Genomic DNA, 13,769 nt, shown 5'->3' with positions numbered 1-13,769 from the left:
CGGTGGGCGGGGCAGTGCTCCGGGCTCCTCCTCCTCCTCCTCCTCGCTGTCCCGGCGCTGCCCGCCAAGCCGCGGGCTGGGAGCTCGAGCTGAGGCGCTGCCTGGGCCCGGGCGTCGGGATGTTTCGGGGCCGCAGCGCCTGGTTCTCGCAGAGCGTCAGCCGGGAGCTCCGCGATTTGTGGGGTGCGGGGGCCCCGAGCGGCCAGTGGCACGTCCCGCTGAGGGGGTGCTGGCGGGGGGGGAGTCAGTGGCGTGGCACGCCCCGCTGAGGGGGGTGCGGGGGGAGTCAGTGGCTTGGCACGCCCCGCTGAGGGGGTGCTGGCGGGGGGGGGGAGAGTCAGTGGCACGCCCCGCTGAGGGGGTGCAGGCTGGGGGGGAAGTCAGTGGCACGACCCGCTGAGGGTGGAGACAGGCCCTGGGGAGGGGAGTCAGTGGCACGCCCTGCTGAGGGTGACTTGAGGGGCTGGGCCGGCTCCCCGCACCCTGCTTTCGGGGGCTGTGCGGGTGGGAGTGCTCCGGGGGTGACTGGGTCTTTGAGCTGGGGGCACTGGGCAGGTGCCCGCTGCCAGAGCAGCCTCCCCTCCCCCAGCTGGGCTCCAGCCATTGCCAGGGCTGAGGGAGCAGCAACGAGCATCTGGCTGGGGTCACCCACCAAGTTGCTGCAGCGCCACATGATCGCTCTGCCCCCGGGGGGAGCCGCCCTCCTTCCCCAGGGCAGCCCGCTACCCGGCCCCTCTGTGTGGCTCGGGTGGAGTAAAGGGACGCTGAGGCCGGCCCCTGGCGAGAGGTCCCAGCTGACAGCCCAAGCCCCGCATGGGGCAGCGGGTGGGAAGCATCTCCCCCAGAGCTGCATCACAAGGGCTGTTCCCAGCTGCAGGCATGGCCCTGTGGGCACCGTCACAGCCTGTGTGAGGGTGTCTCATACTTAGCACATGGCCAGCTGGTGATAACACTCGCTAGCGGCTGCGTGTCCCTGTGCGCCCAGTTGCTGCACCCCAGAACTTCTGTACGGTAGTGCTTTGAGACCATCAGAGCTCACTGGGGACCAGGCTGACTGGCTCCTGGCACAGCCCACTACAATGGGTAGGAAAATCAGCTGAAATCATGGGTCACTTCAGTCTAACTGACAAATTCATGGACTCTAAGGGCAGAAGGGACCATTGTCATCATCTACTGTAACTTCCTGTGTAACACAGGCCAGAGAACCTCCCCAAAATAATTCCTTGAGCCACCTCTCTTAGAAAAACATCTACCACAGCCTTTGGTAAATTGTTCTAGTGGTTAATTACTCTCACTGTTAAAAATTTACACCTTATTTCCAGTCTAGACATGACCTGCTGCCAGTACTAAAACATCTTTGGCATTTCTAAATATTATAGATGGCAATATTCTAACTCAAGGTGTTGCATTCAACACAGGAGAGTTCTGTATTAGACCTTGTCTTGACAGATAAAATGGAACAGATCACAGAACTAAAAATTAATGAGGGCTTAGGTATTCATGATCGTAACTTGATCATATTTATAATGTGAAAACAGAATAAAGTCCAAACCACTAATACACACACACACACACACACACAGAGGCTGATTTCACAATCTGAAAACAGTTATGAGCCAAATCAGCTGTGAGGAAGAATTTAATAGAAAAATATGAATAATAATTGGGAATTGTTTAAGAACACTTTATTAGATGCCCAAAAGGCCACAATCAAGGAAGAATGCCAAGTCGGTTAAAAAAGAGACCTGGTTTAGAGGGGAAGTGAAGACCGCTATAAAAAAATATAACAAATGGAAGAAAGGGAAAGTTGACAGTAATAATTATAAATCAGAAGCTAGGAATTGTAGAAAATTGATAAGGGAAGCAAAGGGACACCAGGAGAACTCTATGACCAACAGAGTTAATGTAATTAAGAAAGAGTTTTTTAAGTGCACTAGGAACAAAAAGACTCCAAACAATGGTACTAGTCCAATACTAGATGGAAACAGTATAATTATCAATAATGATGCAGAAAAAGCAGAAGTGTTCAACAAATACCTGTTCTGTATTGGGGAAAAGACAGATAATGTCATATCATATGATTGCTCTTTTTCCATTCCATTAGTATTGGAGGAGGATGTTAAATAACAGCTAAGGTTAGACATTTTAGAATTAGCAGGTCCGGTTAAATTGCATCCAAGACTTTTAACTGAGCTGGATGAGGAGCTCACTGGACCGTTAATATTGATTTTCAATAAGTCTTGAAAGACTTAAGTTCCAGAAGACTGGAAGACAGCTGATATGCCAATTTTAAAAGGGTAAATGAGATGACTTGGGGATAATTATAGGTCTGTCAGGCTGACACTGAGGCTGGGCAATATAATGGAGTGGCTGATACAGACTTCACTTAATAAAGAATTAAAAGAGAGTAACATAATTAATACCAATCAACATATGTTTATGAAAAATAGAACCTATCAAACTGAGTTGATTTTTTTATGAGATTACAAGGTTAGTTGAAAAAGGAGTTGATGTATATACTTAGACTTCAGTAAAGCATTTGACTTGGTAACACATGACATTTGATTAAAAAACTATAATGATATAAAATTAACGAGGCACAGATTAACTGCATTAAAAACTAGCTAAATGATTGGTCTCAAAATATAATGGTAAACAGGAAATCATCATTGAGTGGGTTTGTCTCTAGTTCTGCGGGGATCTTTCTTGGCCCTTTGCTATTTAACATTTTTATCAGTGACCAGGAAGAAAACACAAAATCCTCGCTGATAAAGTTTGCAAATGAAACAATGTGAAGGAGTGGTAAAGAAGGAAGAGGACAGGTCACTGATATAGAGCGAGCTGGATCGCTTGGTAATTTGGGCACAGCCAAACAATATGCATTTTAATACAGCTCCAAGTAAATGTATATTGTCACAGTTTCAGGATAACTGTGCCTATATTCCCCCCTATCTCCATAGTCCACTCCAGGAATGATCAGACAGGTCTCCAGTCATTAACTATCTCTGGATAGAGACCCTTGTCCCACTCCTTTCTGACTGGGATTTTAAAGCTGCACTGCTGCCTTACACTGTTAGCTCCCCAGCAAATCAGTCTGCCTAACAGCCAGCATCTGTCCATTGGTTTCTCTCAGAGGGCGATGAACAGTGAGTGTATTGCCAGCATTTAAAATTACCCCACAGCTTTTTCTAAGCAAGCATCTTTATTCTTAAGGTAAAAAGCATTACAGAGAAAACATAAAATAAATGTGCATGCTAAAAGCTTATCACCCATCAGTCTTTTGGGGCTCTAGTAGGCCAAAGTCCCAGCCTGCAAGGGTGGCCCCCACTTCCCGGGCCAGAAGGTCCTGTCCGTTTGCTGGATCAGGTTTTTATACCAAAAGCCTCCTCTTTGTTTAAATCTCTGGAAAACACAGTTTGAAGCAGTATTTGCAAACACCTCTGGAGGTGATGCTTCTCTGGAGTTGTTTACAATTCCCAGGGTAATCACCTTCCACTGTTTTTATTTCCTCGATGAGCTGTGGTAACCCTTCTCCATGGACTAGAACACAGTCATACATAAACCATTCATAAATTGAATACAATGGTTCCCAAAGATACTGCATGGGATTGCAATATCTGGCACATTCACATCTAGGAAGAAAGAATGGAGGCCCTACTTACAGAATGTGGGATTTGATCTTGGGAAGAAGTGACTGTGAAAAAGATTGGGAGGTTGTGATGGATAATGATAATCAGCTGAACATGAATTTCCAGTGTGATGCTGTAGCCAAAATGCTAATGAAGTCCTTGGATGCATAAATTGTGGAATTTGCAGTAGTACAGAGGTTATTTTACCTCTTATTTGGCACTGTGAAATCACTGCTGGAATACTTTGTCCAGTTCAGGATTCCACAGTTCAAGAAGGATATTGATAAATCAGATTTCAGAGTAGCAGCCGTGTTAGTCTGTATTCGCAAAAAGAAAAGGAGTACTTGTGGCACCTTAGAGACTAACCAGTTTATCTGAGCATAAGGTTTCGTGAGCTACACGAAAGCTTATGCTCAAATAAATTGGTTAGTCTCTGAGGTGCCACAAGTACTCCTTTTCTTTTTGATAAATCAGAGAGGATTCAGAGAAGAGCCAAGAGAATGATTAAAGGATTCGAATATGTGGTTTATAGTGATTGATAGACTCAAGGAGCTCAATCAATTAAGCTTAACAAAGATGGCTAAGGCATAACTTGATTACAGTCTAAGTACCTCCATGGGGAACAAATATTGAAAAGATATTAAATATTTAATAAATCAATCTAGCAGAGAAAGTTACTGTGATAAATGAAGGGGGGGAGCTCCCTTTTATGAACACCCAGCCAGTTAACTATAAAATCCCTGTTAGTAGCTCTTCTCTACTTAACCTGTAAAGGGTTAAAAAGGGTTAAAAAGTCCATAGGTAAAAGGAAAGGAGTAGGCACCTGGCCTGTGTTATGCAGGAGGTCAGACTAGATTATTATAATGATCCCTCTGGGCTTCAAATCTAAACATCTATGACTGGGGGTGAACTGTCAGGTAAAAAGCAGAAGTTCATATTTTGTTCCTTAGGACTGGAGACACTGACCTCCACAAATAAAGGTGTTTTGAACATACTGGGGTTAATAATCCTAAACCAAGAGTGCCATATGCGCTCAATGTGACCATTTTTCTGCAGTGGCTGAAGGAGGAGTGATTTCAACTCATCATGGTGCTGATTACCTGTTCAGTAGTGATGCTTCACACCTTGATACACAGAGGTACACTTTGTAGGTTTGACTCTTGTAGCTGTTTGGCTGTGTTCTTGTCTGTGGAGTGTTTTTAGATATGCCCTGACCCTAATCACCCCTCCCCTGCTTCTCTGAAAGTGCCTTCAGCTAACAAAATTCTCCTTCCTTTTTCTGTTTTTGTTATGAGAATTCTCTTACCATAGTTTTGGAAATATTGTGCATCCGTTAGAGCTCTGTGTATATTATGTATTGTATACATCTAACCTCTGAGTTTTTCAGCTGCACAATTAATTATATACAAAACATAATGCAATACAAAATTAACAACATTAACAATTGTGTTAAATAATCTCAATATTTAATGGCAGTAACTTAAACACAGATGGAATTTTTAAAAGTGCCCGACTATTCCCATTGAAGTACTTCAAAGGGGGCAGTGTTAGGCTAATGGGGGGGAGGGATAGCTCAGTGGTTTGAGAATTGGCCTGCTAAACCTAGCATTGTGAGTTCAATCCTTGAGGGGGCCATTTAGGGATGTGGGGCAAAAATTGGGGATTGGTCCTGCTTTGAGCAGGGGGTTGGACTAGATGACCTCCTGAGGTCCCTTCCAACCCTGATATTCTATGGTAATGCTGAGAATTTCTGAAAATCACAACCACAATAAACTGTAGGTAAGATGTCTTGGACAAAATACATAAGTCTCCTAGCAAACCACTTTGGCCTTCCCTATATGCAAAAGTTGTACAGCTTTAACTAGTTAAAGTGACACAACTTAAAAGGTGCTTATACTGCATAGCTTATTCCTGTAAGGTAAGGGGAATAAGCTATACCAGTAGAAGGCACCTATATATCAGTATAACTGCATTCATAGTATGGGTTGTATTTGTATGGCTATTTTGGTTTTTATATATATCACCCCTAATCAAAATAGTTTATGCTGGTACAAAAATGTGTGTGTAGACCTGGCCTTTGTTAGTAAAAATGTAAACACAAAAAAGGAAAGTAGTTTAGTTTTCCAAACCAGCGTCAATTCTATAGTTAAATTAAATTTTTTCTGCTGTTATACTCTCCCAGCTGGTTTTGTGATAGTTAGCTAACAACCTCAAATCCCAGTGTTGCTGACTTCTTCACTGAGGCATAAGGAAGTAATCAAAACAAGAGACATGGAAAATTCAGCCTTTATAAGCAAGGTGGGAGAAAAAAAAAATCAATACTTGCCAAATGGAAAACGGCCAAATCGCTAGGGAAAGAAATTTTACTTTCAGTCTGCTAAATTATTACAAACAAAGGAAAGGAAATATAGAAAACAAAAGAGGGCTTGACAGTGAGTTTTTTTAAAAGGAGAGCTGCAAAGCTTAAAATGAAGAAAAGACTGTAAAAGATCCACAATCAGGAGGTGAATATTTGTATAAATGAGTGGTTCTCAACCTATTTATCATTGTGAGCTGCAGGTTGAGAACCGCAGTGCAGTGCAGTGCAGTGCAGTGCCCCAAACTCCCCAGTCCCCTATGCCTAGTGCTCCCCCTGCAGGCAGGAGTGCTCTTGCAGGCTGCTAGACACTTATCTTCCCCCCTCTGCCAGAGCTGGGTGGTGAATTTTGAATTTATTTTAGCACACAGCTGGGCTACAGCTGTGTGCTAATTGGGCCGCAGGTGGGCCATGGATTGAGAACTGCTGGTATAGATTAAATGTCAACTAAAGACATTTTACAGATGACACACCCAGGGAATTGTCAATGTTCTGTTAACTTTAGCCAGGTGCACCACATTCTCCTATTAATCAGGCTAACAGGGGAATTCAGCATGTTATTACCAACATTTTCCCTTTTCTGCTTAGTTTTTATGACATCACTGGCTTCAGTTCTGAAGTAACACCCTGTTGTGTACTGTGATGAGACTACTACTGCCACAGAAGCCTTTGGAGCATGGTGCTGGCCAACAGGTCACCAAACATTAAGTGCAGGTTTTTGTGAATATGTGGGTTTGAAACAGTGTAAAGATATTCACTTCTGTTCAAAGGGCTTGAACCATTTCTTTAACTGTTTGCACAGCCATGTCATTTAGTATATAAAAAGACATATTTACCTGATCTATGGGGCTCTGCTTCTTTGCTTCAGTGTGTTGGTGAGGCTAATGTGGCCTCCTTTTCCTTACTAGCCACACACCATAAAGCAACTATATTATTTTCTTTATCAGACTCAAACTCACTTTAATTCTTTAATTTCATAACTATCCCTACATCTTTGCAGGCATTTACCAGTCAAGTTATGAGTGAAGGATTTGTTTTTCCCACAACAGCTGATAACACTGTAACCCTCTGACAGAGCTATGCCAATTATTACCTGTCTGGCATAGTTATATGTAGTTCTGCTTGCATTAACTGTCACAGGGAAAATGCACAACCCTGAAGTCAAGACTTGACAGATAGTGAAAGAGCAAATGCTTTTCATATAATTTGTTTCAAAATAAAAATGTATCTGTAATATCAGTTTCCATGCACTGTATATTTAATTAATGATTTTGGATATAAAATGTGCTCTATATTTTTGTGAAAGCTTTATATTAACTTTTGAAATATTAATATTTACAACAATTGAAACAATTTAAAAGTAGGTCAATTGCATGACAGTGTTCTTATTCTTATTTATTATTTGACTTATCATAGTGCAAAGCAACCCCAGTTGCAGACTAGGATCCCATTGTGCTCAGCACCGTACACAAACAGAATAAAAAGACAGTCTCTGCACTAAAGAGCTTACAATCCCTTTAAACTCATTAGTCACTGTAACTTTTACTGTGTCCAGCCTTGGTACACTCTAGGGTTAAATTGATCATTCAAATAATTATGATTTGTTTTTTTTCACATTTCTTTTTTTATAAAAGCTTTTTCTGTTTTTTCCGTCTAGAATACACCAGAGCCTAGATTATATAGAGGGTAAAGCTACAGTTTTTCATTCTTGTTATCTCTCTGCAAATGCAAGTGCCAGCTCTGAAATGAAACAGACAGTGGCTTTGGGTCACTTCATCCTTCCTCCTGCCTGTGTGCAAGAAGGTTAGGAAAAATATAGAGCATTTACCATACAGTTTACTCATTGTTTTAAAACCGAGACTGTTGGTGATGTTGAGCATACATGGTCAAATTACAGTGACCTCAGTCTGAGTGTTCTGGGGGAGAAGGGGCATAGGGAGTGTCCCAGGACAGGAGGTGTCCACCATTCTGCAGTGCAGGTAGATCTGAATCTACTGCTGTTGGTGGTGCTTACCCCTCTACTAGGTGCAGGTCTAGGTTGGCAGTGTGAGTGAGATCTTGCCCATGGAGGAGCAGATGCTAGCCCTGTTGTACAGCTGTAGCAAATGCTGCTGCTCCATGAGCTGCCCCCAGTCAGGGCATATGCCATTATACAGGTATCGCCTTGCTAATATGTTTGGCCGTTTGTTACCTCGCAGATGAATGGATTGGAGTCATCTATGCTGTGAGTTTGGGATCATGCAGTTTCTGGTATCTTGACAGTTGATGTGGGGCTGGGCAAAAAGCTCTTCCCTTCCTTTCTCCCCATTTCTCTCCCCTCTTCCCCCCCCTTCCCCGGCAGCCTGCTACTCTCCACAAACCTGATTGGCTGGGGGGTTATGCCATTCTAATACCCCCTTTTTCTCTCCTCCCTGCTACTCTTCAGAAACCTGGCAGGCAGAGCAGAGTGCCACTCCAAAACAAGGACACAGAATTAACTTTGACCCCTGGGAGTCCAAAAGATTAAAAACAGGAAGAATAGGGATGGCATATTGTGTATCAAAATTAGGAATTAATATGTCTAAAAGAATATCCAATTGTGTAGCTGTCATGACAGCTGGACTAGTGGCGATAATGCTAGTGTTAAACTGGATCTGGAGTGTGCACCCAGCAGCGGCAGTCATTTTTTCGGACTCAATATCAAGCCTTATGGCCATAAGAAAGGATGCCTCCATATGTAGAAGTCATCTAATCAATTAAGGGGAGAATATAAATCCCTAGGTATTTAGGAATTATAGCTGGTGATGGCTATGGACTAGCCAGTCAAGTCTGCTTTGTCATGAAAAAGAAAAAAAAGAGAGACCCCCTGGGAGGGTTTGAGTGAATGAGAAGATGGGGGACCAACTTGGGAAGATTCAGAGAGGAAACAGAGGAATAAGCCGGGAGCAGGAACCCTGAGCTATGGGAGAAAGGGAGCTGTTTGAAGTGGAACCAGCTGCTTGTAAAAGGGGAGTCTTATAAGTGCTCAGCCTGGATCTGACAGAATAGCTGAGCCCATGTGACAGGACCCATTATTTTGAGCTCATGCCGCACACCAGCCTCAGAGAGCACGGACAGGGTGGACTCCAAAGGGGGGACAGATGGCATTGGCATGGGGCAGAGTCTCTGCATGTCTAGCCAGGAGTGGGAGGCCTGTTTTGCTGTTTGCTGTGTGGGGGGCAAAGGAGTCTGTGTAACCACTTCTAGAGATCCTTACCTAGGTACCAATCAGTGGTCATTACAGTTTAGTTTCACGCTTGGTTAAAGATCATCTCTGCTAGCTGACTGATTTTTGCTGGACAGATACCACTGTGTAATACTTTTGACATTAATTTATTTTTATTCACTACAGAAATTAGAAGAAAACTTGGTAGTTTTATATGGGAGCAGATGAATGATTCCCTGATGGAACGGGTAAGGTTGTACTAAATGCACATCGGGGTGAAATCCTGTCCCATTGAAATCAATGGCAAAACTTTGCCTGACTTCAGTGGAGGCAGGATTTCATCCTAGGGCTTCAGGTCAAACAGTGGATCAAATGGTTTTTTTTTTGATGACTGAATTGTGATAATCAAGATGTCTACTACTGCCTTTGGCCTACTGTATATCCCCCTTCTACTGCATCGTGTCCAGGGAGCAACCATTCAGAACTTGCAGAAAATGGAGTTGCAGAGGGATTCACTACCATCACCACAAAGCAATGTCCATATTCTTAACAATAATGAAATGGATTGAGAAAAGCCAACAATGATATAAAGCACTCAGTCCACAGAAGCAGGTTACAAAGCTTTTGTGCTTTCTCTGGTTACTGCTGGCTGGGCTGGATGGCTTAATGTAGTCCTTTGTACTACTATGCCAAAAATGTGGGTTCAGATCTCTTGCTCCCCAGGCAAATTACTGCTGTGCAAGAATCTCCTCCTGCCAGAGGCTAAGATTTCTGGACAACATGATCAACACAAGCTGCCTTATATTGCAAAGTTTGATTTTAGTGTTAAAATCCTAAGCAGTAAAAGCTTAGCCCAGGCCTTTCACTGTCCTGTGTCTGCAGCTGAGATAAATGGGACTGGACTTGGTAACAGTTCCAAAGTAAATTCTAGATAGGAAGTAAGGGCTGTAGATGGCAGTTACAGTAAAGGAATCCCACAGCGTGTGATTATTTCCCCCTTGAGATGAACCCCAGTCCACTTTTCAGGGCAAGGTTAAACTGTTTTGTTTCCACTTCAATTTTGGTGTTTGTGTGATTTTTAAAGTTTGTTTTGTGTGTGTGTGTGTGTGTGTGTGCATGTGTGCATGTACATACTGGGGCGTATTGCCCTCTTGTAAAATTTTCATTTGATAGTGCCTATCAGTGTCAGAAAATTGAAAATGATAGTTATCAGAGGAACTTTCCTTTGCTTCCTTATGAAGTCAGAAGGGGCTGTATGTACAATTTTAATCAAAATGTATGTTGACATCTACAGCTTGATGAATTAACACCAGTTGAAATAAAGACTAGCATAAAAGAGGATGAGCAAAGAATAAAGGGCAAAAAAGACCTGGATGGAAGGTATTTTCTTTATTTCCATGTTAGGATTGCATAGGTCCTGAAGTTTGGGCACATGAGCATATTACACAAGGGTGGCCTAACTTACTGATCTTCTGAGCTGCATACGATAATCTTCAGAAGTTCGAGAGCTGGTTGCACCTGCTCAGGGCTTTTGTCCTGCGGCAGAAGGGTGGGGCATGGGGCTTCAGCCCTGTGGGAGGTGCCTGCTAGTGCTCAGGGCTTCAGCAAGAGCCGGGCTGAAGCCCTGAGCCACGGCAGGCGCCTCCTTCGGGGCTGAAGCCCCTAACCTCACCACCCTGCCACAAAGCAGAATCCCTGAGCTCCCCCTCCCAGTCTGGTAGGTGGAGAATGGGGAGGCATGGGGGGCTCTGTGAGCCACACTTTAGCTGTAAAAGAGCAGCATGTGGCTCGCAAGCCGCAGTTTGGCCACACCTGGTATAACATATCAATTGATCGATAACTCTGAATCCTAGTGATTACAGTGTAAATCTCAACCATAATTATTTTGCTGTTGATCATTTTAGCAGAAACATCCAACTAATGTATTTATCCCAGGATCCAAAACTGTAGTCCCCTTGTTCTCAACTGTGCCCTGCCTAGTTGCCAAAACCTTCAACTTCCTCTCCTGTCAAATTCTGCACTGTGGTTATATGTTCAATACAAAAATCTGCAGTGCAATAAAAATTGAAGATGGAAGGCCAGACTGAAATAAAATGAATGTGATATCAAAATAAATAAGATAATGGATTCTGTACCCATTGTATTATTTATTTCCATATTTAATTCAATAAAAACCTTCATTTGTGAATTTAGCAGAGGTTGCCGCAGAATTTCCATCTTGCCACACTGGACTTCTTCAGAAATGAGGAGATCTTGCTATGGAATTTAGGTCCTTAGCCTTGACTATAGATAGGCAGGGAAGGGAAAATTTGAAATTCCCACGAATAGCCGAATCCAGTAACACAGCCATTCCTGAAAGCAAGCTTTAAAAAGTAAATGAAAGAAGCAAAAATAACACTTTTTTTTCTCTACAGCAGTAAAGAAAAAATAGTATCAAAAACACCAGTGGGAGGGAAACCTACATACTGTCCACTTCAGGATTATCCAGTGAACAACATGGTGACAGGTAAAGATTAATATAGGTGAACTTTCAGCCAAATGGAACAAATGCAAACAATGTTATGGGTGATACTGATGAAGACTGGCCCATTCTATGCTTGATTCGATGTTCATGCTTGATTTCTTTATAATGCAGACAGAAAATCATGCAGTGTATCTTTTCTGTGCAAATTCTATACAATCAATATTCATGCAATTCTGCATCTATTTCTAGTGAGATGTCCTTCTCACCACGTGAACTTCTAACAGTTGGGTTCAACAAAGGGTATAGTTTTCACTGAAATTGATTTGATATTTGTTTTTGATGAATCCAGGTTGTCCCCAATTTATCACTTTAATTTCTCTAGGTGTTTGCAAGTATCAAAAGTGATGGTGTATTAACATTTCTAGCAGTTTATCAGATGTTACATCAAAGTTAAAATGACTGTCTAGTAACTCCCTGGATCCATCATTTCCCCTCCTAAAAACAGGTGCTGTATTTGCCATTTTTTGACCCTTTGGGAGCTCACCTGTGCTTCTGATACTCCATCTAGTTTCATGAGCACTTTAGGATGTGTGTCACTAGATGCTGATGATAAGAAAAAGTTTACATTATCTAGGTATCCTTCTAGAGGATGTGTCATGGCTACCCCTTTTCTTAGTTGATCATTATGAGAGGTTCCTGAATCTGTAAGTGCAGTATGGGGTTCTATTACAATATTTTTCATGTCTTAATTATTTTCAGTATAATTCACCTACTGTGAAATTCATCCCTGTGCAGAGGGCCAACCTTATGGGCAACTTAAATTCTATTTTGAAGGCTTAAGCAGGACTAAAGTGATACGTAGGCTTGGTCCTGTCTTTTCTGCACAGAAATGAATTTCTATCCTAGTAGACAAGTTCATTCCCTTACTACACTAAACCTATGTCTATGTTGTCCAACAGTTTGGCCTATGGGGGTATGAATAGCAGTGCATACCAGTGCTGCACTGCAGCACTCCTGTGTGAATGCTGCAGTTGCAAACGAAAAGGTTCCTAGCTTGCATTAACGTAGTACTCTTCAAACAAGACTACGTTAATGCATAGGAACCATTTAGTGTGCACTCAATGGGGTAGAGAGAAGGATTGTCCAAGGACATCACTCCCAGTATAAAGGTTCTTTCTCTCCAGTTTGCACCAGTGAAAAAGCCTTTCTTTAACTTGTGTGCATACTATAAATGATTTAATAACATTTGCAACCCTGTGCTTGCTTTCCCTGGGGAAATGTTTCAGGAGCTGCATGTATTTCTCAACAAAGTGCTCTTCTCTGAAATACATTATATAATATTTGATGTAATCTCACTGAAAATAGTAATAAAGTACCAGGCATTTCTGTGTTTGTGATACTGTGTCTGTGATTCTCCCCCACGCCATATCAACAGTGTTTTTAATTTTGTGGATATTCATTCCACACTCCAGAAAGTCCAATAAAAAAGACTGGCCCAGGTGCTGTAGTTTCTGTGGTGTTTATATTTTTATATATATATATATATATATTTTTTTTTTTTTCACTTTGTAGGTTATGTCTCTTCTAGTGAGATGAAGAAATACCTTGGGGAACTAAATGACTTCATTCCTGGCACTTCAGGTTACTCTGTATATTGGATTAAAAATGAAATGGACATTTTCTCTGATGTGAAAAATAAATTGAAAAGGAAACTATAAATGACATTTAAATTGTTTGTATCAAAAACATAACTTGGCTTTGCTAAAACATTGCTAAATATACGTATGCCCGTTTAATAACATCCCATCTTTAGCGTTGTATATATCCGTGTTCTCTCTCTTTGTGTTGGTTGCTGGTTACTTTAAATAGCACTGTCATGGTACTTACAGGTTTTTTTAGTTCAGTGACTGGAGGACTGAATTCTGAGTTGAATTTCTTTGTATTATTTTTGGCCCAGGCTAACTTATTATATTGACTACAACTGCGTGTGCCTTATAATTTTTTGGATATTCATTATATTTTAACAACTGGTTACATTTGCTGTAAACAGCTTCAACTACTTAAAAATTTGTTTCATATTAAAATTACATATAAGCTTTCATCAAATAATTGCAAGATGTTTGGAATTTTTAGGGT

At 42.0% G+C, this 13,769-nt stretch overlaps 1 protein-coding gene across 1 annotated transcript; it reads left to right on the top strand.

Moving 5' to 3' along the window:
• The first annotated feature begins 39 nt into the window (after window positions 1-39).
• On the top strand, window positions 40-13,742 carry TERB2 (telomere repeat binding bouquet formation protein 2). Its single transcript, XM_048867761.2, has 7 exons — window positions 40-183; window positions 4,686-4,767; window positions 7,643-7,788; window positions 9,356-9,417; window positions 10,464-10,549; window positions 11,584-11,675; window positions 13,206-13,742. Exons 1-7 carry the CDS (start codon window positions 120-122, stop codon window positions 13,349-13,351), a joined length of 678 nt encoding a protein of 225 aa, XP_048723718.2. The 5' UTR covers window positions 40-119; the 3' UTR covers window positions 13,352-13,742.
• The last annotated feature ends 27 nt before the right edge of the window (window positions 13,743-13,769 follow it).

Source organism: Caretta caretta, chromosome 10, assembly GCF_965140235.1.
Source record: "Caretta caretta isolate rCarCar2 chromosome 10, rCarCar1.hap1, whole genome shotgun sequence".
Taxonomy (NCBI): Eukaryota; Metazoa; Chordata; order Testudines; family Cheloniidae; genus Caretta; species Caretta caretta.
This window is presented reverse-complemented; position numbering and strand designations above follow the sequence as displayed.

Bases quoted from the DNA above. Each gene is read 5' to 3' on its own strand.
- TERB2 (XM_048867761.2), top strand. From the start codon at position 120: ATGTTTCGGGGCCGCAGCGCCTGGTTCTCGCAGAGCGTCAGCCGGGAG. The intron at 7,789-9,355 runs GTTAGGAAAAAT...TATTCACTACAG, and splicing joins TCCTGCCTGTGTGCAAGAAG to AAATTAGAAGAAAACTTGGT. The intron at 10,550-11,583 runs GTATTTTCTTTA...TTTTCTCTACAG, and splicing joins AAAAAAGACCTGGATGGAAG to CAGTAAAGAAAAAATAGTAT.